This window comes from Sceloporus occidentalis, unplaced genomic scaffold (genome assembly GCF_023333645.1).
Source record: "Sceloporus occidentalis isolate IW3139 unplaced genomic scaffold, rSceOcc1.0.p SCAF_427, whole genome shotgun sequence".
NCBI lineage: Eukaryota > Metazoa > Chordata > Lepidosauria > Squamata > Phrynosomatidae > Sceloporus > Sceloporus occidentalis.
The window spans coordinates 88,668-114,768 of NW_028317407.1; the positions used below are offsets into that span (position 1 = coordinate 88,668).

General features: G+C 50.8%; 1 protein-coding gene across 10 annotated transcripts; it reads left to right on the forward strand.

Moving 5' to 3' along the window:
- Nucleotides 1-1,039: 1,039 nt before the first annotated feature.
- LOC149272657 (CUGBP Elav-like family member 3-A) lies at nt 1,040-19,405 on the forward strand. 10 transcript variants are annotated; one of them, XM_089506845.1, is made up of 13 exons: nt 1,043-1,184; nt 5,900-5,982; nt 13,743-13,791; nt 14,231-14,359; nt 14,765-14,844; nt 15,015-15,158; nt 15,650-15,809; nt 15,896-16,045; nt 16,151-16,216; nt 16,339-16,341; nt 16,566-16,664; nt 17,492-17,635; nt 19,278-19,405. In XM_089506845.1, the coding sequence occupies exons 1-13, from the start codon at nt 1,175-1,177 to the stop codon at nt 19,403-19,405; spliced, it is 1,245 nt and encodes a 414-aa protein (XP_089362971.1). In that variant the 5' UTR covers nt 1,043-1,174. The 10 variants fall into 10 exon arrangements, with proteins under 10 accessions (XP_089362967.1, XP_089362968.1, XP_089362969.1 ...); XM_089506847.1 differs by having other exon boundaries at nt 17,492-17,574; nt 19,277-19,405; XM_089506846.1 differs by having other exon boundaries at nt 15,015-15,155.
- Nucleotides 19,406-26,101: the final 6,696 nt, after the last annotated feature.

The following is a 26,101-nucleotide window of genomic DNA, read 5'->3' on the forward strand; positions in this document are numbered from 1 at the left end:
CCTTCCTTCCTTCCCCAGCTCTCCCTCCCATCCCCCAGTCTATGGGATTCAGCACCAAGGAGAGCAGCAGAACAATGGCCAATCCAGGGAGCGTCTACAAACTGTCAGCGTCTGCCCCCCCCAGCAGGTGTGCCGGGTCCCATGCCCCCTACCTACCCCAGCACAGAAGTAGCAGGCAGGGCAGTGCGAGGGCTGGGTGTTAAATAAAGCCCCCCCCCCCCAGTAAAGACCCAATGAAACCAGTTCTCACGGTACACTGGATTAACCCTATGAGATCTGGCAAGGTCACAAGGGATGCACCAATCACCCCCTATAGTAATCGACAACTCCCTCCTGCCACTATATATATTATGTGATCTTCTGCCCTGCTGGGGGCAATCTATCCATCCTCAGCGGTGGACTACCACTCACTGCACCCTCAGCCAGCCAGATCAGTTAGAGTGGCTGCTATATGTACATGAATATGCCTCTGCCCCAGTGGGAGTTATAGTCCACACCAGCTGCTGTGCCTGTGGATGTGTGAAGGAGATTGATGGGAGTTGTGGTACCTTCGGCAGTCTGCGCCTGCCATCTGAACCAATCCCCAGCCCCTGTCGGCTTGTGCGTTTGTTGATGTGCGTGTCACTTTACCCACAGCCCCTCACTCTGACATCATCCCTTGTCAGGCTGGGGCGGACTCTCGGCAGAGGAGGGAGGGGGCAGTTGTTGAGAAAGAAAAGATTTGCCATCAGACCTCAAGATCCACTGAAGGGAGAAGCATCTGTTTCCAGAGGAGGGGGGAAGAGGTCTGGATCAATAACCCCCCTCAAAAAAAAAAAGAACCTGAAGTCTCTGTCCACGGACTGTGGGATCGATACTCTAATTAACTGCCCTGCAAGCTGCACCACTCCGAGGCAGACGTAGCAGGGGCACTTCTCAGGCTGGCCTGGCACTAAGCAAGCACCCAGAGGCACAACCAGCACCCTGCAGGACTCAGAGCAGTGGGAGTCTGCTCGCTCGTGCCTTTCGTGCCCCTCTCCCCTGTACCCACCTCGCCCCAATGAAGGAGCCAGATGCCATCAAACTTTTCATCGGGCAGATTCCCAGGAACCTGGAGGAGAAGGACCTCAAGCCCATCTTCGAGCAGTTTGGGAAAATTTATGAACTTACAGTCATCAAGGATAAATTCACAGGGATGCACAAAGGTAAGAGCAGAGGGGAGAGGATGCTGCTGAGGAGGCGAGGACATGCGATTAGGAGAAGGGGGATTGAAAGGGAGAGAATGGCAAAGGTGTGTGGGGGAAAGTAAGGAGGGGCACGGAGAGCACAGGGGACCGAGTGTGCCAAAAGGAGGGAGATTGGAAGTAAATGAGGGCGAAGGAGAGGACACCAGGGCAGCAGAAGGAAAATAGAATGGGATTTTTTGATGAAAGTCAGTAGGAGATTGGAAGGTTTGTTGGTAGAGATGAGGAGGAATAACCCAGAGAGGGGACACGGAAAACAGTGATGAGTGGGGGAAACAAAGATGACTGACAGGTGGAGGGAGAAGAGCAGGGAATGCCTAACAAAGAGGGGAAGACAGAAAGCAGGTGGGTCATCCCCAAAGGGGGTTACCAATGAGACAGAGAGAGAGACAAAGAGAGATGACAAGAGATGGGCCAGAGAGATGGGGAGTGAGGGCCAGGGAAATGGGGAGTGAGAGCCAAGGAGATAAGGAGTGAGGACCAAAGAGATAGGGAGTGAGGGCTAGAGAAATTGGGAGTAAGGGCCAGAGAGATTGGCAAGGGAGATGGGGGTGAGAGCCAAGGAGATGAGGGCCAGGGAGATGGGGAGCGAGGGCCAGGGAGATGCAGAGAGATGGAGAGAAGGGGTCTCGGTGACGTGGTTGGTCAGTGCTGGTTTATGGGGGTCAGGGATGGACCCCAGCCCTGGAGAACAATGCCCCTGTGGCCGGCGGACAGTGTGTGTGTCGTTGAGTTCCACCGAGGGGTGACAGGCTGGGGAATGCTGTGGGTGGGGGAGGAGATGCGAGGAAGACTCTGTGACAGATGGCAGGGGACAGGACAAAAAGATCAAAAAACACTTAATGAAGCAGCACTGGTTAAGCTGGGGGGTGGGGGTGTGGGAACAGAAGGGTAAATCCTTCCCATCTTGTCAAACAGGACGTCACAGGCCTAAGTCTCCGGATAAACACAGGACCACCCCTCTGTACCATCATACACCCCTCGCCGCACTCCCCTGTGAACCAGACCTTTAATATAAGCCCTGCCAGGGCAGCCCTACACTCTCCTAATATATCACTAGACTGTAAGCTCCTTGGGACAGGGTCTGCCATTATACCACTAGACTGTAAGCTCCTTGGGACAGGGTCTCCCATTATACTGCTAGACTGTAAGCTCTTTGGGACAGGGTCTGCCATTATACCGCTAGACTGTAAGCTCCTGGGACAGGGTCTCCCATTATACCGCTAGACTGTAAGCTCTTTGGGACAGGGTCTCCCATTATACTGCTAGACTGTAAGCTCTTTGGGACAGGGTCTCCCATTATACCGCTAGACTGTAAGCTCTTTGGGACAGGGTCTCCCATTATACCGCTAGACTGTAAGCTCTTTGGGACAGAGTCTCTCATTATAGTGCTAGACTGTAAGCTCTTTGGGACAGGGTCTCCCATTATACTGCTAGACTGTAAGCTCTTTGGGACAGGGTCTCCCATTATACCTGTGAGCCTCTTAGTGGTGGCATAAATACAGTGCATTCTGCTTTTATACCTGTTGTGTTTCATGCTTTGCATTAGCTGGCTGTGCGGTACAGAGCTGTGTATATTGCCTGCGCTGTGCAAATCACACACAGAATACAAACATCACTGGATTTGCTGGGTTTGTTCTGTTCCTGGGAAGCTGGATGTGAGAATGCCTGGTCCAGACCCCCCCATACCCCTGTTAATCCTCCCTTTTACTTTTATGAGACCCCAAAGCCGCAGTAATGGACCGTAAAGACCACTTAATTGGTTTACTGTTAACCCAGTGGGTGCCGGTTTTGATGGATGGTGACCACTTCATGCCACTGAAACACAACAAAAAACCATGTTGGGAATCAAATGGCTTTAAACATTTCTGTGACAGCCTTTCAACATGCTCCGCCAGATGAGGGGGTGCCAAGCTGAATCGTACATGTTTTTTTGCTAAAGATCTTTTGTTTTTTTTTATTTGTTTGTTTTTTTATTGGGGGGTATGTAAACATTAATTAACCAATTAATTAAAGTAATGGCGTTACATATATTATGATCTGAGTGACTTGCGTAGTTTGGGTACACCCAAAGAGAGAGAGATTTGATAAAACAGGAGAGACGGGAGAGGGGATATGGTGATAGAAAAAGAAGGGAGAAGGGATATAGTGGTAGAGAGAGAAGGGAGAGGGGATATGGTGATAGAAAGAGAAGGGATATGGTGATAGAAAGAGAAGGGAGAAGGGATATGGTGATAGAGTGGAGATATGATAAAACATAGGAGAAAGGGCAGAGGGAAAATTCTTTCTGAGAATGAAGAGTGGAGTGGTTAACAGAGAGAGAAGGGAGAAGGGGTATGGTGATACAGAGAGAGAGAAGGGAGAGGGGGGTATGGTGATACAGAGAGAGAAGGGAGAAGGGGTATGGTGATACAGAGAGAGAGAAGGGAGAGGGGGGTATGGTGATACAGAGAGAGAAGGGAGAGGGGGTATGGTGATACAGAGAGAGAAGGGAGAGGGGGTATGGTGATACAGAGAGAGAAGGGAGAAGGGGTATGGTGATACAGAGAGAGAGAAGGGAGAGGGGGGTATGGTGATACAGAGAGAGAGAAGGGAGAAGGGGTATGGTGATACAGAGAGAGAGAAGGGAGAGGGGGGTATGGTGATACAGAGAGAGAAGGGAGAGGGGGGTATGGTGATACAGAGAGAGAAGGGAGAGGGGGTATGGTGATACAGAGAGAGAAGGGAGAGGGGGTATGGTGATACAGAGAGAGAGAAGGGAGAGGGGGGTATGGTGATACAGAGGGACAAGGGGTATGGCGATACAGAGAGAGAAGGGAGAGGGGGTATGGTGATACAGAGAGAGAGAGAAGGGAGAGGGGGTATGGTGATACAGAGAGAGAGAAGGGAGAGGGGGGTATGGTGATACAGAGAGAGAGAAGGGAGAGGGGGGTATGGTGATGCAGAGAGAGAAGGGAGAGGGGGTTATGGTGATACAGAAAGAGAAGGGAGAGGGGGGTATGGTGATACAGAGAAAGAGAAGGGAGAGGGGGGTATGGTGATACAGAGAGAGAAGGGAGAGGGGGTTATGGTGATACAGAAAGAGAAGGGAGAGGGGGGTATGGTGATACAGAGAGGGAGAAGGGAGAGGGGGGTATGGTGATACAGAAAGAGAAGGGAGAGGGGGGTATGGTGATACAGAGAGAGAGAAGGGAGAGGGGGTATGGTGATACAGAGAGAGAAGGGAGAGGGGGTATGGTGATACAGAGAGAGAGAAGGGAGAGGGGGTATGGTGATACAGAGAGAGAAGGGAGAGGGGGGTATGGTGATACAGAGAGAGAAGGGAGAGGGTATGGTGATACAGAGAGAGAAGGGAGAGGGGGTATGGTGATACAGAGAGAGAAGGGAGAGGGGGTATGGTGATACAGAGAGAGAAGGGAGAGGGTGTATGGTGATACAGAGAGAGAAGGGAGAGGGGGGTATGGTGATACAGAGAGAGAAGGGAGAGGGGGTATGGTGGTACAGAGAGAGAAGGGAGAGGGGGGTATGGTGATACAGAGAGAGAAGGGAGAGGGGGTATGGTGGTACAGAGAGAGAAGGGAGAGGGGGTATGGTGATACAGAGAGAGAAGGCAGAGGGGGTATGGTGATACAGAGAGAGAAGGGAGAGGGGGTATGGTGGTACAGAGAGAGAAGGGAGAGGGAGTATGGTGATACAGAGAGAGAAGGGAGAGGGGGTATGGTGGTACAGAGAGAAGGGAAAGGGGGTTATGATAAAATAAAGGTGAGAAGGCAGAGGGGAAATTTTTTTGTGAGAATGGAGAGTAGGATTGATAACAGAGAGAAAGGAGAGGGGATAAGATAAAAAAGAGAGAAAGGGCATATGATAAAACAGGAGAGAAAGGAGAGCGGATATGATAAACCAGGAGAGAATATGATAATGAGGAGAGAAGGGAGAGGGCGTATGGTGATAAAGAGAGAGGAGAGCGGGGGTATGCTAAAACGTACTATTTTTTTTTGGTGAGAAGCTGTTTATTTACAGAAAAATATTGCTAGGGTTGAAGAAGACTGGGGGGTAGGGGGCCTGGGGGGCTGGGGGGCAGGGGAGCTGAGGGACAGGGGGATAAGGGAGCTGGGGGACAGGGGGATAGGGGAGCTGGGGTAATTTGAATTCAAAAACAGGATGGATCATTTCTTGTAGCAGGTGTGTAGATATCTGGGCATCGGGGACTGGACGCCTGGCAGGGTCAGGTCCCCCGTGACTCACATTCGGAAGCGTCTGTGGCATTGCTGGGGCGCGTCTCCTGGCTGGGGATACTGAGAATTGCCACTGTGTATACGGGCGTAACCCAAGACACGGGCTGCGTGTAACCAAATCACCCGCTAACTGCGTGTCGTGTCAGTAGGTGTGCATGTAACCGGCCCCTGCCAGGCTGCCGGCTGATTTCACCCGGAAAGACACAGACGATTCCGAAATTATTTTATGTGTACGGCTCTGCCAAGCCTGCCCCCCAACAAATAAACATGTGAAAAGGAGACCTGTGAGGTTTGGGGGGCTCTGTGCACATGAAGAAGAGACTTGTGAGGTTTGGGGAGTTCTGTACACATGAAGAAGGGACCTCTGAGGTTTAGGACAGTGTTATATTGTATACCTATTCCGACCTGTAACTCTGTGCTCACACTTTGTGTCTCTTGCAGGATGTGCGTTTCTCACGTACTGTGCCCGGGAGTCGGCACTAAAAGCCCAGAGTGCCCTCCATGAGCAGAAGACCCTCCCAGGGGTAAGTGAGCGTCTTCTCGGCTTGCTCTTTCTATCGCTCCCCACTAACTGTGAAAGAGCCTGTGTTGCAGGGGCTGCCGGCCCGCAGGGCTCTCTGTTGGACGAGGTGTAAAAATAGGCGGCTATTATTACCTTTTGCTTAAGGAAGTGTCATCACTTCGGGAGGGCCGTGTCCCCGGTGGCATTTCGCCATCTGTGCGAGTTCCATGGATAGACCCGGCCTGGGAATTCACACACAAACCCTCACCTGACTGTATCCTTCCTCTCAGTGCTCAAACCCACGGGCAAAGCAAACATATTAATGTTCCATTAAAGGGGCGTGGCTTCATAGACTGGCCGACCAGCAGAGGAGGTAGAAGCGCATACATGGGGTATAGTCACCTAACAGGGAATAGTGCAGACGCCAAAAGCCCAGGCGTACTACGTTTACTGCGTACTATGGAAGGCCAAACCCGGTGCGTTTCGCCCCATTGCGTATTGGGGAAGACCCGGCGCGTTCCGTTGCTCCCCCTGTTCTGTGGCTGGTGTGTTCAGATGACATTTCATTTTTAGTGGACCCCCTGTGGGGGATATCTTCGGTTAAAGAACGCTGCCTCCCACCGGCATTTAATGGGTCGCTGTACGACGGGATTACAGTCCCCCGCGCATGGAGGCCACAGACGCACGTAAACACGGACACTTGCCCTTCCCTACCCTTTATAGGGCGGAATCAGAGCCGGGTTTTACTGCCAATGAAACACTGACACCAAAGGGTTAATTTCAGTAGCCATGATACGGTTAGGGGGAAGAGGTCTGCATGGTTTTGGGGGGCTCTGGGCACCGTGATTTTAGGCCCTGGTGCAGGATGGTGTCAGGGGGTGCGGAGAGGAAGGCAGCGGGGGCAAGTAATGGAGCAGACAGGGAATCAGAGAAAAGTGAAGCAGTCAGGCGGTGAGAGCGTGCGCGGGGGGGGGATCAGGGAGGTGATCGGGGGTCCGCCGCCATCTTCTGTCCCTTAATTGGCATAAAAAGCTTACTGTCCCTCGGCCATTAATCCTCTCAGGAAGGAGCTGGCGGGAGGTCTGACGCGTCTCACCCTCTCTGCTCGTTCCAAGAAACTGCTGAGTAAGAGTGACGGGACGTGAGAAGATTGGGGGTGAGCGTGCGGGTCATGCGTGTAACAGACACGGCGGGACGAATGCCGTGATACCCCGAGTATATCAGCACGGCGAGCAGTATAGTATGATGTCAGAGACGTGTCATTAGAGTGCGCGTGTATCTATAACACTGTATATGATTAATACCTGCGCTCTGTGGATTGAAGGTGGTGGCACCGGGTCCAGGCCGCGTTGTCCCTCGCTGCTGGTGCTCGGGTCAGAACTCGTAATCCACGAGCCACACAGCATGCTGGGATACGGAGAGATTATGATTTGATTGGATAATCCTGGGATTAGCGGGGGGCTCTGGGATTTCGTACGGGAGATTAGAGGAGGAATCAGTACACAGCTGGCTTCTGATCTGAAGGCCACACCGTGTCGTCCCTCCGCTCCCCCAGCCCCGCTGCCTATGGGTCCCTAAAAGTGACCGGTGCCAAGGAGCTAGGCATAGTGTCAGCCATTATCATCACTCACAGCCGGGGCCCCACTGTGTTCCTGCAAAGAGCCCTCTCTGATGGGCACCCCGCATGTCCCGTCCTACCTTGTTAGGTCGTTAAGGGCTCAAGTAATTATATGGACATGACCTCATTATTTCCAGCAGCAGGTGACACATTAACCACGGACGCTGCTTGACCTGCGTGGGAAGTCAATGGTTTATTGGCCCTTCATGGGGCCACGGAGAGCATCGGCCCCTCATATGGGTTACTCTGACCCAAGGCAATCTGACAGTGTGCCTGTCCCATCTTCTGCCAGCTTCATTATACGTTGTCACACCCTGTGGCCCTGGGCTAGCAGTGGCCCCTGAGTCATGAGTCTGGCCGGAAGCACAAATATAAAATTTCCTTGTGGCAGGCAGCCGGGGGTTTGGAGCGACCCGCGGGAGGTTTGTGGGAATTGAGTGTCGGGTATTGAAGGGATGATTATACGGAATCCGTGGCAACCACGTCCTGAGACATTTAGACAGAAAATCATCAGCGAATGTCATGAGGAGAGGGACGGGGGGGGGGCAGGAGGGGCTGGAACTGAAATAAAGGGTGGAGCGGGTTAGGGAGAGGCGATCCCTGATACCCCGGCAGTGGCAAGAACATTAACAAAACTGGGATCTGCCACCGATGGATGGATGGATAGACGAAAGGATGGATGAATGAATGGATAATTGGAGAAATAGATGGATGGATAGGTGGGTGGATGGATGGATGGATGGATGGTTGGATAATTGGAGAAATAGATGGGTGGATGGATGGATGGATGAATGGATGGATGGAACGATGAATGGATAATTGGAGAAATAGATGGATGGATAGGTGGATGGGTGGATGGATGGATGGATAGATGGATGGGTGGATGGATGGATGGATGAATGGATAATTGGAGAAATAGATGGATGGATGGATGGATAGATCGATAGATGGATGGATGGATGGATAGATGCCCCCAAAATTATATATATATATATATATATAAAACACTTTCAAAAAGATGGTCAGCACTCCAGGTCTTTAAATTGACAATTTCATTTTATTCAAAGTCAAGTCGACGTTTCAGTCGCATGTCCTGATGAAAGTCAGTAATGACTGAAACGTCGACTTGACTTTGAATAAAATGAAATTGTCAATTTAAAGACCTGGAGTGCTGACCATCTTTTTGAAAGTGTTTTATATGGAAACTGCTGGTTACTAGCACCGGGCTTGGAACATTTGGAATGGTGTGCAATGGACTCTGTGAGTAAATATATATATATATATATATATATAAAGCTACTTTATTGTACCGCATTAAACTGTGTGGAATACAGAGACGGTTTCACAAAATCCACCAGCACTCGAGGCTCTGTTCTCTCGTCTCTCCCTGTTCCTTTTCTTCCCCTTTTCACCACCTTCCGTCCTTGTTTTTTTCTTTTCCCCTTCTCCTTTATCCTTCCTTCCCTTTTCTGATCTCACCCCCTGCTCCCCCTTACCTTTCTTCTCCCCTTCTCCCTTGTTTCTTCTTTCCCCTCTGCTTCCCTGACTCACTCTCTCACTTTTCTCCCCATCTCCCTCCTTTTCTCCTTTAATTTTTTCTTTCCTCTTTGCGTTCCTGACCATCTTACTCCTCTCCCTTTCTCCCTCACTGAAAACCCTTGTCACTCCTTTTTCTCCTCTCTCACCCTGCTTCGTTATTCACCCCTATATTCCACACCCTCTCCGTGCATCCCTGTATTCTTGACTTTCCGTAATCCTGGCTCGTTCCCGTCTCCTTTTTAGCACTTTGTTTCTGTCCCTTTCATCTCTCACCCTTTTTCACACCCGTCTGTTTTCCAACCCCCACTTTACTTATCTCTCGCTCTGTTCCCCTCCTTTAAATCTCTTCCCTTGTCTCTGATCATTGAGATCTCTCCATCTCCCCCTTTCGCCCATCATTTACTGCCCCCACCCACTTATCCCGGTATTTTTCTTGGGGGAGATTGTACCCCCCCCATCCCATTGTTTACAGTGAGAAGTGATGACGTGACTTTGGTTACCTGGCAACCTTCAGGATAAATCGGGGTGAGTGGGTGGTTGCTAGGGAGCGTGTTCTCTGGTTTCCATAGTTACCAATCATCTGGCTCTTTTGTCAGTGAATTAAATGCTGGTACAGGCTCGCTGTAATTACATGGCATATCGGGGAGACCTTACACTGCACAGGGCACGTTAGGGGTGCCAAACGATTTAACCCTCTGCCTGCCTGTGGTGTAAGGGACTTGGACTTCAGTGTACTGCGTCTCCCATCATTCTGAGCCAGCCTGTGCACACACATCCTCCTAAAAAGCCAAATCTATACCCCAGCCGTTGCCTCAGACCCTTCACTCTGACTACGTGCCCCTCACTAGCCCATCCCTCCCTCCTCCATATTTTTGCAACCTCACCCCCCCACCATTGCTTGTTATCTCTAAGCCTCCCCCATCTCTGCAAGGACTCTAACAGAGCATCACTTGCTGGGGGATACAACCATCGCCTAGCAACAGCTGGGATGGGATGCAGAGATGGATACCATGGCAACATTTCTTCCATTCTAAAGCACCAGAATTAGCAATTAACCCTGTGTCTGCCGACAGAAAGTCAGCCTATTAAAGCTGTGGAATGCCAGCCTGTATTAATGGCTTTATGGCTTGTTGGTGTTAATGAGCGGATCACCCTTTAATGAAATATGCATACAGGAACAGGACGAGAGACGGGCATGTTCCTACAATGTGATCCCTACACAATACTAACGCACAACCACACACTGGGACACAACCACAAACCCCTGTGGGCACCCTATAGGCATTACTGTCCAAATATACCCATGCAGGGCTCGGGTAGTGACGCTGATACATTGTATGTACATTGTATGCTAGTGACGCTGATACATTGTATGTACATTGTATGCTAGTGACGCTGATACATTGTATGTGCATTGTATGCTAGTGACGCTGATACATTGTATGTACATTGTATGCTAGTGACGCTGATACATTGTATGTACATTGTATGCTAGTGACGCTGATACATTGTATGTACATTGTATGCTAGTGACGCTGATACATTGTATGTACATTGTATGCTAGTGACGCTGATACATTGTATGTACATTGTATGCTAGTGACGCTGATACATTGTATGTACATTGTATGCTAGTGACGCTGATACATTGTATGTACATTGTCTGCTAGTGACGCTGATACATTGTATGTACATTGTCTGCTAGTGACGCTGATACATTGTATGTACATTGTATGCTAGTGACGCTGATACATTGTATGTACATTGTATGCTAGTGACGCTGATACATTGTATGTACATTGTATGCTAGTGACGCTGATACATTGTATGTACATTGTTAGTGATGATGATACATTGTATGTACATTGTATGCTAGTGAAGCTGATACATTGTATGTACATTGTCTGCTAGTGACACTGATACATTGTATGTTAGTGAAGCTGATACATTGTATGCTAGTGACGCTGATACATTGTATGTTAGTGAAGCTGATACATTGTATGCTAGTGACGCTGATACATTGTATGTACATTGTCTGCTAGTGACACTGATACATTGTATGTACATTGTCTGCTAGTGACACTGATACATTGTATGTACATTGTATGTTAGTGACGCTGATACATTATATATAAGGGGCAGGGGTATTGTCAGTGCTGTATTCATTATCCCCTTTGGGTCTACAGTTTGGGGAACCTGCCGGTGGTTTCCTTAAACAGCCCTTCTCTGTGTGACATAATACACGTAAAAGCGGTGGTAAAGTGGAGGCTACTTGTACCTTCCTGTATATAAAGCGGCTGCGCATGGATAGGGCCACACAACATGGACACAGCGCGTTTCCAATGACGGGAGGAGTAGAGCTGCGTGTATCACAGTCGGTGGGGGCAGGGTAATTACAGACAGGCAGGGCCCTGGGGCCGGGCAGTCACCAGCTATTTTATTCATGAATATTGGACCCCAGGTGGCTCAGTGCTGGCTGGCCACTTGCCAGCTGACATTGGCCACCCACAAGCAAAAATGTCCTATGTACCAGCATTGTGGCCCCAACACAAAGAGCCCCTTGTGTGTCCTCCCCCTGGGGCAAATTGTTAATCAGCGAGGGGCCAATGCTGATCAGTGTCCCTCACACACTGGGATCAGGGAAAGTGTCCAGCGCACACAGCCACATTCCATGGAAAAATAGGAGGATTTGGGGCAAAATGAGACACACGGTATGTCACAATGCTTGAAAAGAGCTTTGGAAACGCGTGTCATTTTCTCACGGGATAAAAGCGTTCGCACACGCGGTGTATGATATGAAGAGCCGAGCCGCAGGGAAAGCTGGAGGATTATTTATGATTTTTCCTTTTGTATTAATAATTAATCCTCAGGTGAGGACGGCATCAGCTCATTCATTGGGAGATCTGTAGTTAAGGTGTCCGTGGTCCTGATGTGGGCCCATTAACCCATCCCAGTGTGATGCTGGATGACGGGGGCTTCCCGGGCTCTGATCGGGCTCTGGACACCGCTGTGGTCCATAAGGGCCGGCTGATTTACGGACATGTGGCTACCACTGGCAGATGTGGCCCGTCCCGAGCTGAATTCGGACAGAGAGGGATCAGGGAGAGGAGTCGGGCACACGCCGGGTGCAGTGAAGCCATGTTCAGTGGTGTTAACACGCTGCGTAGACGGCGATAAGCCCTATTGATTACGTGACAGGTCTGTGCAATTAGGGACTAATTGATGTGCGCTGATCCTGAGATCCCCGCTGGTCAGGGGCCGCAGTGATTAGAGGGGATTCAGGAGACCCCCCAATCAGTCACAGATCAGTCTGTGGGCACCTACGTGGGTACATTAGCATTGGCCACTGTGCCATGAAGCGCATGCCCAGCCTGCTTGGGTATCGGTCTGCGCTTCGTGATTGGCGGCTCCCACTTTATTTTAAATTAAATCTAGAAATCTTGCTTTATTATTATCTAATTGACCCTAAGTGCCCGCAAGCCTGACACCCCTCGCTATAACTGCCCCCTGGGCATCCTACCCCTCAGCCCCCCACAAACAGCATGCGCTCCATAATTAGTAATTTGACATCAATTGACCGAGTTACTGGCATACTGTAATATGTTTGCATGTTGGGATGTAACGTAACACGCGTGTCTGCCAGCACATCAATGACTTAGTGATTCACGGCGACGGATTTATTGATTCATTGCTCTGATGTATTGATAGATTGTGACACTGCGGTGTATTAAACACCAATACATTGATTCCCTTTGACACGGTAACACACTCACACTCACATCCTGGTGCAGGCATTAGGCGTGTGTCAGGTGTTGAGTGGCTGGGGATTGCTCTGCAATCGGGATTTTGGGCTCCCGGGATTTTGGGCTCTCGGGATTTCGGGCTCCCGGGATTTCGGGCTCTCGGGATTTCGGGTTCTCGGGATTTCGGGCTCCCGGGATTTTGGGCTCTCGGGATTTCGGGCTCCCGGGATTTCGGGATTTTGGGCTCCCGGGATTTCGGGCTCTCGGGATTTTGGGCTCCCGGGATTTCGGGCTCTCGGGATTTCGGGCTCCCGGGATTTCGGGCTCCCGGGATTTCGGGCTCCCGGGATTTCGGGATTTCGGGCTCCCGGGATTTCGGGCTCTCGGGATTTCGGGCTCCCGGGATTTCGGGCTCCCGAGATTTCGGGCTCCCGGGATTTCGGGCTTTCGGGCTCCCGGGATTTTGGGCTCCCGGGATTTTGGGCTCCTTGGATTTCGGGCTCCCGGGATTTCGGGCTCTCGGGATTTCGGGCTCCCGGGATTTCGAGCTCCCGGGATTTCGGGATTTCGAGCTCCCGGGATTTCGGGATTTTGGGCTCTCGGGATTTCGGGCTCTCGGGATTTCGAGCTCCCGGGATTTCGGGATTTCGAGCTCCCGGGATTTCGGGATTTTGGGCTCTCGGGATTTCGGGCTCTCGGGATTTCGAGCTCCCGGGATTTCGGGATTTCGGACTCTCGGGATTTCGAGCTCCCGGGATTTCGGGATTTCGAGCTCCCGGGATTTCGGGATTTTGGGCTCTCGGGATTTCGGGCTCCCGGGATTTCGAGCCCCGGGATTTCTGGCTCTCAGGATTTTCTCATGTTCTATTCTCTCTGTTTCAGATGAATCGGCCAATTCAAGTGAAACCAGCAGACAGTGAAAGCCGAGGAGGTACCGATCTCCCCCAAAATATCTACCCCCATCCTCTAACCTCTGCCTGCTCCATCCTTATAACCCAAACCGTCCCTCTGCCCCTCTACATCCAGTGGGGTAATTGTGTGTTAAAGAGCCCCTGTCTGTGTATGGATCCTGTGTTTATTAGTGCTGATGTGTGCTGAGCTACTAAACACCTTGTAAACGCATAGTGACTGCAGATTAGGGCCCGTCCCAAGGGGCCCCCGTGTTACACGTCCGCTCCCGTACATTTCTGCCCGGCCCCATCTCTGCCCTCATCCCTGTCTTCTCCTGACCTCATCCTCTCTCTCTGCCCCTCTCCAAAAACCTCTCCCTGACGCTCCCTGCCTCGCCCCAGACCCCTTCCCCGTAGCTGTGGCCCCCAGCTGCTAACGTATCCTGTCTTCCCTCACTATTGTGCCCTCCGGGGCCACAGAGGACCGCAAGCTGTTTGTGGGGATGTTGGGGAAGCAGCAGACGGACGAGGACGTCCGGAGGATGTTTGAACCCTTTGGAAATATCGATGAGTGCACGGTGCTCCGGGGCCCAGACGGGACCAGCAAAGGTACGAGACACCGTGAGTGGCGGCTCTCACGTGGACACGTATGTGTGATAGCGGTACCTGGGGCTTAATTACGAGGCACATGGACGTGAGGCACAGGGGCACACACTTCATCTGTCACATCTCACATACTTACCCCAACTCCCCCCGGCATGGACTGGAAATACCCTCAGGGCACCGTGCCTGGGGTCTACACAGACTCCAGCTCCTATGATCCAGGCTTCTGTGGGGAGAAAAAAATACATTTATTATGGGTGGCGGGGACAATACCCTGTCTGGGATGATGGGAGTTGTAGTCACCGGCTGTGCCCTGTCCCTTTGATGTGGCTCCTCTTTGTGGTCTAGTAGTGTGTTATTGTCTGTGGTTGCGGTGCTGTGTGTAGTGATGTGATTTCTCCCTCTCTCAAGGCTGTGCATTTGTGAAGTTTCAGACACACACCGAGGCGCAGGCTGCCATAAACACACTGCACGGAAGTCGGACTCTGCCGGTAAGTGGAGACATATATCCACTCCTCCTGTGACACGCACTGCCCTGTGATTGGGGGTGAGCACGTTTCCTCCTAAGCAGTCAGTGGCATTGTGTGTGTGGTGTATACTGTGTAATATGATGTGTATGCCGCGTGTCTCTCTCACCGTGTGCACTCATCCTGCCGTGCAGGGGGCCTCCTCCAGTTTGGTGGTGAAGTTCGCGGACACAGAGAAGGAGCGTGGCTTGCGCCGTATGCAGCAGGTGGCCAATCAGCTGGGCATGTTCAGTCCGATCGCACTGCAGTTCGGGGCGTACAGCGCGTACACACAGGCAGTAAGTGACCAGGTGAATTACTCGCTCTCCTCACCCCCACCAAATGTCTCTTTATGTCTGTGGAGGCGACTGCTTACATGTGTGACCTCATTAATACCACGTCAGACAGTGTGACCTCACTAACAGGACAGTGTGACCTCACTAACATCACATCAAACAGTGTGACCTCACTAACAGGATAGTATGAACTCACTAACACCACGGCAGACTGTATGACCTCACTAACATTATCTCAGACAGTATGACCTCACTGACAACACGTCAGACAGTATGACCTCACTAACATTATTTCAGACAGTGTGACCTCACTAACAGGACAGTATGACCTCACTAACATCACGTCAGACAGTGTGACCTCACTAACAGGATAGTATGACCTCACTAACACCACGGCAGACTGTATGACCTCACTAACATTATCTCAGACAGTATGACCTCACTGACACCACGTCAGATAGTATGACCTTTCTTTGTCATTGTGCCCCCCGCAGCTGATGCAGCAGCAGGCCGCCCTGGTGGCTGCCCATAGCGCTTACCTCAACCCCATGGCAACAATGGCTGCCGTGCAGATGCAGCAAATGGCGACAATCAACCCTAATGGGATCATAGCCACTCCCATCACTCCTGTCACTCCCATCACCTCCTCTTCAGGTGAGAGCACACTACACTGTGAGGCAGCGCTGTTGAAGTTCTGGTGTCTGTTGCACTCTCTCACCCTGACTTTGGTGTCTGTTTAGGGACCAGTACCCCCCCAACACTCGCTGCAACCCCAGTACCTGCCATTACTGCCACACTGGGGGTAAATGGATACAGTGCCGTTCCCACTCAGAGCAGCGTACAGCCCAGTTCGGAGGCCATCTACACAAACGGTCTGCACCCTTACCCAGGTAAGTGCCCTGTTGGTGTATCTTACAGCCCCTGTGTGTGTTGATGCCCCCTGTGGGTATCTGCCCTCCATATACATCATTCTCTTTGGCCTCTTTTTTCCTCAGCCCAGAGTCCAGTGACCCAGCTGGATCCTCTCCAACAAGCCTACGCTGGCATGCAGCATTACACAGGTACAGGGGACACCCCGTTAGGGCTGGGGTATTAATTTAGACATTTCCCACCGTGGGTATGAGGAGAAGCTTGTCTGTTAACACATGAAGCTGGGGTAATTAACAAGGGCAGGGTGTATGAGGGGGTGGGGTTATTAAAAAGGGCAGGATGTATTAACAAGGGCAGGGTGTATGGAGGGGGCTGGGGTTATTAACAAGGGCAGGGTTTATAGAGGGGGCTGGGGTTATTAACAAGGGCAGGGTGTATGGAGGGGGCTGGGGTTATTAACAAGGGCAGGGTTTATAGAGGGGGGCTGGGGTCAGGATAGGAAGACAAGGTGCCAGCTCTCACATCTCCTATCACTCACAGCCGCATACCCAGCAGCGTACGGTTTGGTGAGCCCTGCATTCACTCAGCCTCAGGCTCTGCTCCCCCAGCAGCCTCCACAGCAACAGCAACAGAGAGAGGGTGAGTGTGACTTCATGAGTGTTCTGTCACCCACTGTCATCTGCCCTTACCCAGTGCCCCCTGTCATCACCCGCCGTCATCTGCCCTTACCCAGTGCCCCCTGTCATCACCCGCCGTCATCTGCCCTTACCCAGTGCCACCTGTAATCACCCGCTGTCATCTGCCCTTACCCAGTGCCACCTGTCATCACCCACCGTCATCTGCCCTTACCCAGTGCCACCTGTCATCACCCGCTGTCATCTGCCCTTACCCAGTGCCACCTGTCATCACCCACCGTCATCTGCCCTTACCCAGTGCCACCTGTCATCACCCGCTGTCATCTGCCCTTACCCAGTGCCACCTGTCATCACCCACCGTCATCTGCCCTTACCCAGTGCCACCTGTCATCACCCGCTGTCATCTGCCCTTACCCAGTGCCACCTGTCATCATCCGCCGTCATCTGCCCTTACCCAGTGCCACCTGTCATCACCCGCTGTCATCTGCCCTTACCCAGTGCCACCTGTCATCACCCGCTGTCATCTGCCCTTACCCAGTGCCACCTGTCATCATCCGCCGTCATCTGCCCTTACCCAGTGCCACCTCTCATCACCCAGCTACTCCCCCCTATTGCCATCCCCCTACCCCCTCTTCTGCCACAATGCTGTCATCCAGTTACCTCCTGCTATGCCATTCTAGCCCTGTTCTGTCACCCACTGTTGTCACTTTAGCCCCCTGCTGTCCCCCATTAGCAGCCCCAGCTACCACCTTTCTAGCCCCTGCTATCACGGTACTGTCCCTCTGCTGCTGTGCCTCTTGTCTAATGGAGACCGTCCTGCCTTCCTGACAGGTCCTGAGGGCTGCAACATCTTCATCTACCATCTGCCCCAGGAGTTCACCGACTCCGAGATCCTGCAGATGTTTCTGCCCTTTGGAAACGTCATCTCCGCCAAAGTGTTTGTAGACCGAGCCACCAATCAGAGCAAGTGCTTTGGTGAGTGAGCTGGTACCCTGCGCGTTTTGCCGCATGTGCTGCGTGTCCTCTGACGTGTTATTCTCTCCCATGTGTTTTGCCGCATGTATGCGCTGCGTGTCCTCTGACGTGTTATTCTCTCCCATGTGTTTTGCCGCATGTATGCGCTGCGTGTCCTCTGACGTGTTATTCTCTCCCATGTGTTTTGCCGCATGTATGCGCTGCGTGTCCTCTGACGTGTTATTCTCTCCCATGTGTTTTGCCGCATGTATGCGCTGCGTGTCCTCTGACATGTTATTCTCTCCCATGTGTTTTGCCGCATGTATGCGCTGCGTGTCCTCTGACGTGTTATTCTCTCCCATGTGTTTTGCCGCATGTATGCGCTGCGTGTCCTCTGACGTGTTATTCTCTCCCATGTGTTTTGCCGCATGTATGCGCTGCGTGTCCTCTGACATGTTATTCTCTCCCATGTGTTTTGCCGCATGTATGCGCTGCGTGTCCTCTGACGTGTTATTCTCTCCCATGTGTTTTGCCGCATGTATGCGCTGCGTGTCCTCTGACATGTTATTCTCTCCCATGTGTTTTGCCGCATGTATGCGCTGCGTGTCCTCTGACATGTTATTCTCTCCCATGTGTTTTGCCACATGTATGCGCTGCGTGTCCTCTGACATGTTATTCTCTCCCATGTGTTTTGCCGCATGTATGCGCTGCGTGTCCTCTGACGTGTTATTCTCTCCCATGTGTTTTGCCGCATGTATGCGCTGCGTGTCCTCTGACGTGTTATTCTCTCCCATGTGTTTTGCCGCATGTATGCGCTGCGTGTCCTCTGACGTGTTATTCTCTCCCATGTGTTTTGCCGCATGTATGCGCTGCGTGTCCTCTGACGTGTTATTCTCTCCCATGTGTTTTGCCGCATGTATGCGCTGCGTGTCCTCTGACATGTTATTCTCTCCCAAGTGTTTTGCCACATGTATGCGCTGCGTGTCCTCTGACGTGTTATTCTCTCCCATGTGTTTTGCCGCATGTATGCGCTGCGTGTCCTCTGACGTGTTATTCTCTCCCATGTGTTTTGCCGCATGTATGCGCTGCGTGTCCTCTGACGTGTTATTCTCTCCCATGTGTTTTGCCACATGTATGCGCTGCGTGTCCTCTGACATGTTATTCTCTCCCATGTGTTTTGCCGCATGCATGTGCTGCGTGTCCTCTGACATGTTATTCTCTCCCATGTGTTTTGCCGCATGTATGCGCTGCGTGTCCTCTGACGTGTTATTCTCTCCCATGTGTTTTGCCGCATGTATGCGCTGCGTGTCCTCTGACGTGTTATTCTCTCCCAAGTGTTTTGCCGCATGTATGCGCTGCGTGTCCTCTGACATGTTATTCTCTCCCATGTGTTTTGCCGCATGCATGTGCTGCGTGTCCTCTGACATGTTATTCTCTCCCATGTGTTTTGCCGCATGTATGCGCTGCGTGTCCTCTGACGTGTTATTCTCTCCCATGTGTTTTGCCGCATGTATGCGCTGCGTGTCCTCTGACGTGTTATTCTCTCCCAAGTGTTTTGCCGCATGTATGCGCTGCGTGTCCTCTGACATGTTATTCTCTCCCATGTGTTTTGCCGCATGCATGTGCTGCGTGTCACCTGATGAACCGTTTCCTCGCCTTACAGGATTCGTAAGCTTTGACAATCCCGGCAGCGCGCAGGCTGCCATCCAGGCAATGAACGGATTCCAGATTGGGATGAAGAGACTGAAAGTGCAACTCAAACGACCAAAAGATGCCAACCGACCATACTGAGGAGATCAGGTGGGTGCCCGTCGCATCAGGGTGGGCATAAATTATTACAGTGTTTTAATGAGACTGGCCAGGTCTCCATCACGCACCGCAAGGGTTGGGTGACCACCATCCTCCGTCGGACACAGGCGTTGGCATCCTAGGCTTTTTGTCACAGCTCCGAGGAGGAAGAGCGAGCGCTGGCACAGAACCCCGCCACAGAGCCGCCAGGTAGTCCTGGGTTTATACAGTAAATACCCGGCTCAAAGCTGGTTTCGCGCATAGCCGATGTTTAACCCTTTTGTTTGCCAGACAGAGTCCTCTTAATTCTGGAATCCGTATGACACGGGCAATAAGCTAATAAATATACATACTGTATTTATAGACATACGTGGATTTAGCGATTTATCAAACTATACAATATCTGTTTCTAAATAAGTGATTTATAAGAATATTAGGCAACCCACATGACCAAAAAAACAGTTTCTCTTTTTTTGCCGCTTGAAACCCTCCCACTTCGTGCCAGGGTCCAATCAAATCATGAGATGACTAATCCTAGAGTCCATTGGGTGCCCTCCGACTCATAGCACCGCCCCTTGTAAGTTGCATCCAATGGAATGACCGTGTTGTATTCAAAACTTCTCCATAATTCCCCACCCCATTTCTCCTCCTCCACACCCCGCCCCTGAGGAGCAGTCCCACGGGAAGTCCCAGAAGTGTTTAGGATGCATGGATTGCCGTGTAACTCTGTATGCTGTCTCTTGTGCTCTGTAGTCTGTACAGGGCGCCACGAGAAGGAGTCACATCACCCTTTGTGAATCGCAGCCTTAACGTGTCACCAAAGAATCGGGGGCTTAGGAGCCCATGGGGATCTTTAACCTGCGCTCTACTGAGTGCCAGCCATGTTGCAATGTGGCAAATTCCCTCCGTATTTCTGTAAATGTGACCAAACTTATTCCCCCTTGGGTCTCGATCCTTAGGGATGAGCGTATGCGGAGGTCTCTGGCACAGAGAGCCCCTGTGTACCCCGACATCAGGAAGTGGGCATTTTGGGGGTGCATTTGGTAAAAGGTGATGTGATGGACCTGTGACCGCCGATCACTTTTTGGTTCCTGGTAATTTCACTGGTAACCCTTCTCCCACCATCATGTCCCACTCACCACCTGTTCTGTGCCCGTTATGTACCCCCAGCGCTCCTCCGCTTCTCGCTCGTGGCTTGCGCTACCTCCTTGTTTCTCCTTCATCCTCTTTCACTCCTCGTCATCATCACACGATGAAGCCTCGGCTGTTTGTCGCTGTAGATGGCAGCGGAGCGGAGGCCAGTGTAGGTCATGTACTGGTTTTATAATCCACATGATTCCATATAGCGGATAGTAATCGTAGCCGGCTTCCCCCAAGAGTTTAGCGGGGCCTGTCACACCGATGTAACGTGAGATCATCCAGGAGCTATAGGGGGTTTACAAGCCGTCACATTGACTCCTCATTCACGGTGAATCCGCGGACTCAGTGGCAGGAGTTAGAACTCGTGATCGCGGAGGGCTCGGAGGTTTGCTAGGAGGTCACATAATTCATCCAACGCCCCAATTCTTCCTCCCATATATTTCACCCTCTGCATGTGAATTGGACCATGAGCTTCCGCTACCCCCTCTCTGGCTGTCACCTTAACCCAGGTCTTCGTCCCGCTCACCTTCTTTATGCCTGTGGAATAGACGCCCCCCGAGGAACGACTGCTGCCCCCCTCGCCTCTGCGCTGGGAGTTTAATTACGCAGTGACCGGCTGCAGACCGCCGCATTATCTACACAAATTTGGGCAACTTTTGGGACCGCAGAGCTCTTTGAGGGGGACAGAGCTGGGAAGAAGCTGCGTTAATTCCTAGAGGCACGATTCTGACCAAGTGTGTTTTGGACAAGAGCGGACCCCGCCGTAGCTTTAGCCTTGGGGTATCGACGGTCACAGAGTCTGGGCCACAGTCTTCTGTTCTCCAGCTGCTGGATGTAGACATGGAGGATAACTTCCCAAGCCCTGCCTCGGCTTTGTGTCTTCTCCATGTGTGGCCCTGTGGCTTCTGATCCCTATGTATCTGGTAGTTTGGAATTCTGGATGATGCCTCCTGTAAGCCCCTTGGTTCTCACACCCCGTCGTCCTGTCTCCGGCACGAATATAGAGGGGCCGTAAAAACATCTAAGGAGGATAGGAGAGACTATGAGGTCCCGAGAAGAGAACGAGTCCCCCGGTGCTCAGTGTCGTGTGACAAGGGTTGGGAGCGAGTGGACCGTGCACCTGAATAAAGTCAGTGTTTCAGTGACCGGGCCAAGCTAGAAAGCCAGCAACCCCGTCGTAACTCACATAGTTCCACCCAAATTACAGAACTCCACACCGAGAACAGACAGACCTCTCTGACCGCCTTGTCTGCTGCGCGTTTGTGTCCCGAGGAAGGGACCCTGAGAGCTTGGAAGAGCATTGTCACATCTTTCAAAGAGCCGTGGATAATATGTATTAATAGGTAGCACTGCAGAGCCTATTGGTAGTGAGTAGGCAATTGGGCAATGAGTGGGCACGCCTAGTGAATGGGCACTTCATGGGATGTGGGTAACAAGTGGGCTGGCCTAGTGAGTGGGCACTCCATGGGATGTGGGTAACAAGTGGGCACGCCTAGTGAGTGGGCACTTCATGTGATCTGGGCAATGAGTGAAAAGTCATGGTAGTTTGCGTGATATGTCGGCACTCTTGGAAGGAAGGGGGTTATAATTAGCTAGAGGCCGGGTGGGTGATGCTCCTGAAGCCCCTCTTTCTTTCCGCTCCCCTTACACCCCATGCAAGCTGCTCTCCTAGGATTGAAACCCAGATTTGGGGCGCGGGGCTTGGCGGTGGCTTCGTCTGTTGTTCTGAGTGTCTCTTTTGCTTTGTGTTTCAGTGGGTGCATCTGATTTTGGGGTGCGAGGGGATCCTGGGTCCAGCCCCTCCCTCCTTTCTCTTTCCGCGCCTCACTACGGACTCCATTTACTGCTGCTGGACCAAGGATACCATATTTTCAGGGGAAAACTCAAACCACTGAACCTGGTAATCGCCCAAATATTAACCAGCAAAACCTCCACCCACTCTGCGGGGAGGCGGACACATTCCTGGCACTCAGAGCACATCCTGCGGGGTGAGGAGCGAGCAGGGCTAAGCGCTAAAAACGCAGGATTTATTTTCTACATGTCGAGCGACTGATGAAAAACAAAAAACAAAAAACTAAAAAAAAGCAAAGTACGGCGTTTAACGCAGAAACGAGACTCGTGACTGCGAGACTGAGATTTCGTGTAGACGCAACGGCACACGGGGGAATATACTGGGGGGTTATATTGTAGGATAAGGTTTATTTATCTGCCCCGGAGGGCTGTAAACATATGGCTTCTCCACATTTCACAGACAGTGCTGTCGCAAAAGGGGTTAAATATATATATATATATATATTTATTAAAAAGTCTAAATACACAAGGAAACTTCAGTCCTTTTAAAACTGCGGAGGATTGTGAACAGAAACTTTGCTGTGTCAATTACCCCGTCCTACCCAAACAGCGAGGCACAGAGGGGGGGGCAACGCGGCCCCAATCCTGCTCGTTAAACCCAGCCATTATTATATGTGTAACAACCCTCAACCCATACAAGAAACGACATCCCTGTATCTAACCCAGCTGGGGGAAGACATTTTCATCTGCGCATATAACTTCCTGTCCTATCGAGGCCACCACAGGAAGTGCTCATTCAGTGCACACGATAATCCTTTCCCCTGGTTTAAAAATAACCCTAGTTACACGATTACGTTTTAATATATCAGGGAATTTGAGCTGCAGTTCCAGTGGTAAAGGCAAACATTTGCACCATGAGATTCTCAGCGATGTTCGCACGTTTCATGGGCTGTTTTATAAGCCACCTGTGTTCAAGCAGGGCCTTCCTGTTATTTACTGTTAGGAAAATGCTAAACGTTACACAAAGATAATGGTAGCCACACTCTGTTTGGGTCCCTGACACCCTAACCTTCTGGCATGTACCCATTAGACCCTGGGCTTTTTAACAGCAAGCTCAGGGGCCGCAGCATTGCACCCAAACCCCTGCTGTGAGAGACCTCTGCAGAGCATTGCAACATTTCACAATGAACGCTTCTGCAGATCATCCCTCCTAAGCCTTAGTGTAATTTTACGTTATGTTTAACAATAACCACGTTCTGTTAACACATTACATGCTGCATTAACTCAATCACTGCTGGGAAAGCTTCCAGATTAACCCACTGCCAGCCAGCTAGGATGAACATTGCACACCCCTCCTCGTGTACATCTGTAATGCTCTCTGGGACGGTTTGCCTTGTGTTTGCCCCCCTCATCGCTGTTATCGGGGAATGGGGGTGTTTATGCTGCTTGGAAAGAGATTATTGCCTGCATACATATGCGTTAACCCTTTTGGAGCGACGGCAAAACACCCATCACACGCCTCTGCAGCCTTCAGTGCACTAAGGGTTAACCCCTTTGTGCCCTGGTCCTGGGCAGGAAACCTGATGCCCAGGGGCAAGGATTGGGGTTAATTATGACATGAGAGGTGAAGGTCAAAGGTCACAGGATTTACCCCACACCCCAACGCTCCCAGAAGATACAACATGTTTACAGTCTCCGAATTCGCCCGAAATTGTAAAGACTTTTGTAGAGGCTGAGAAAGAAAGAAAGAAAGAAAGAAAAAAAAAAAAAGATTCTCTACCATTTTATCGTAAAAATTTAGGACTTTTTTCTTTGGTTAAGGGGAATGGGAATCTGGGGAAAGGGTATTTTAATATAAATCAGGGTGGCGGGAGGGTAGGGTTATATCAGACCAATTCCTGATGATTATATAATGCTTAACTTATTTCTTATTTATTGACTTTTATTTTGAATTATTTAATTTTTTTCTGTCAAAATGAAATAAATTTGATCAAGAGTCTGTTTGCGATTCTTTTGGGGACAGTCGCAGCAAATTGACCCCAATTTTCTGGGAGAATGTGAATTTCAGCCATCCTATCACGCTACAGTCATCGGTTATTGCCCTTCTTGCGTGTGCCCTGATGGTGGGACATGGAAGCCGATCACACGGTCTTAAGCCTTAATGCCCTGGGGTAAGAGAAGACTCTCCTGTGCCTGTCTATGGAACGAGGAGGAGAGTCTTCCCCCCGCTTATCAGTATCATCGTGTCTCCGGTTACTGCTAATCACACTAACCCCAGACACGACTGTCTCAGGAAAGCAGGCCACGTCCCCTGCCAGCGATTAGCAGGTTTGGGGGCTGGAGCACTCGAGAGAGTAGATTGTCTTTCAGTAAGCGTTTGCTTGGGCAGCGGCGCCCCCCTGTGGGCAGCAGCTAGAATGCAGGCAACTGTTCAGAGAAGCTGTCTGTCCGGTGTAGAGGATGACGATAAGATCATTTGTGCGTCAGCTGCCCCTCACCTTCTAACTTCGTGCCCCTCGTATTGTAAGCGCGCCGGAGCAGAACGCTGAACCTGTATGTCTTCTGTTTGTTGGCTGAATTGGGAGTTTAGTCTACGGTCAGGCTCAGTGTTAATGGTGATTTTGTATTCCCGTCTTGTACAGTGCTACAGACTCTGTTGGCGCTCTGTGTAAAATACAATAGACCATACCTGCTGCTCCAGATTGTAGATAAATACAAGCCCCAGAAGTAATTGAACAGCAGCCATTACTATTATTATTAACCCCAGCGGGGCTGACTGTGGCCCAAAATTGGGAGGATACCAGTATACAGCGTGTAGGAAGTTCTCCATTTGAATGTTCATTTAAATAAATTACCGAATACAGCGAGTTCACTTTCAGAGTAGATGAAACAGCTGCAGCTCTCCTAAGAAAATGAGGAGGCGAAGTCTGAGCTGCGCGGACAATCAGAGAATGAGTGTGCGTGCGCGTTACATGTATAGTCTTAAGAGTGGCTGTGTATGTATGTGAAAGGAGTGGGAGCGTAGATCTGCCCCTAATCACTAAACAACCCACCCAACATAATTCATTCCTATCTCCCACCACACTCATACTAACACACACACACACACTTACGTTATGTGACCCCGTCATGCTCGCATATCCACACGTGATCCAAGTCAGACCACATTTCTTTTAACCATCAATTGCCCCCCTGGCGCAGCCTGCACCAGTATGGACGGCCTCAAGACCGGTAACCGATCCTGCGGATGCACTGCTTGCACGCTATTCGCAGCCACAGCCGGGTCCATGCATCGTAGCTGCGCCTTTCCAGGCCCTGCCGGCAGGTATCTTGATTTGCACCTAGCCAAAAGCAAGCGTGGCACAAGGCGGCAGCCGGGGAATGAACCGCTCACACCAGCTTCATTCGCATCAATAAATCAAATTTATTTTAAAATATGTTACAATTAATTACACTAAAGGTGACTTACCAAACGACAGAGTGGTTAGGTCAGAACTAGAAATGAAAAAATCAGAAACACTGATGTGAACTGGAGTCTCTTTCTCGTTAAACATTTCACACTGATCAAAAATCACAAGTAAAAATATAGTATACTGCCCAAAAAAAATAACGGGTTAGACTTCTAAGGAAAATAAATTAAACATAAAAAAAAACAAAAAAAAAAACACAAAAGTGAAGATGTTTGCCATGGAAGGTGGTGAGAAGATCCGTGAGGAAGGCGTCTGCCCTGATGGGGAGGGGGACTCAGGCCCTGCGAGCTAGCGACCG

What these genes read in the sequence shown, in the direction of transcription:
- LOC149272657 (XM_089506841.1), top strand. Translation starts at nt 1,040, where the DNA reads ATGAAGGAGCCAGATGCCATCAAACTTTTCATCGGGCAGATTCCCAGG. An exon ending in ATTCACAGGGATGCACAAAG is followed by an intron (nt 1,185 to 5,899) that starts GTAAGAGCAGAG and finishes TGTCTCTTGCAG; the next exon opens with GATGTGCGTTTCTCACGTAC. An exon ending in ACGGAAGTCGGACTCTGCCG is followed by an intron (nt 14,845 to 15,014) that starts GTAAGTGGAGAC and finishes CCTGCCGTGCAG; the next exon opens with GGGGCCTCCTCCAGTTTGGT.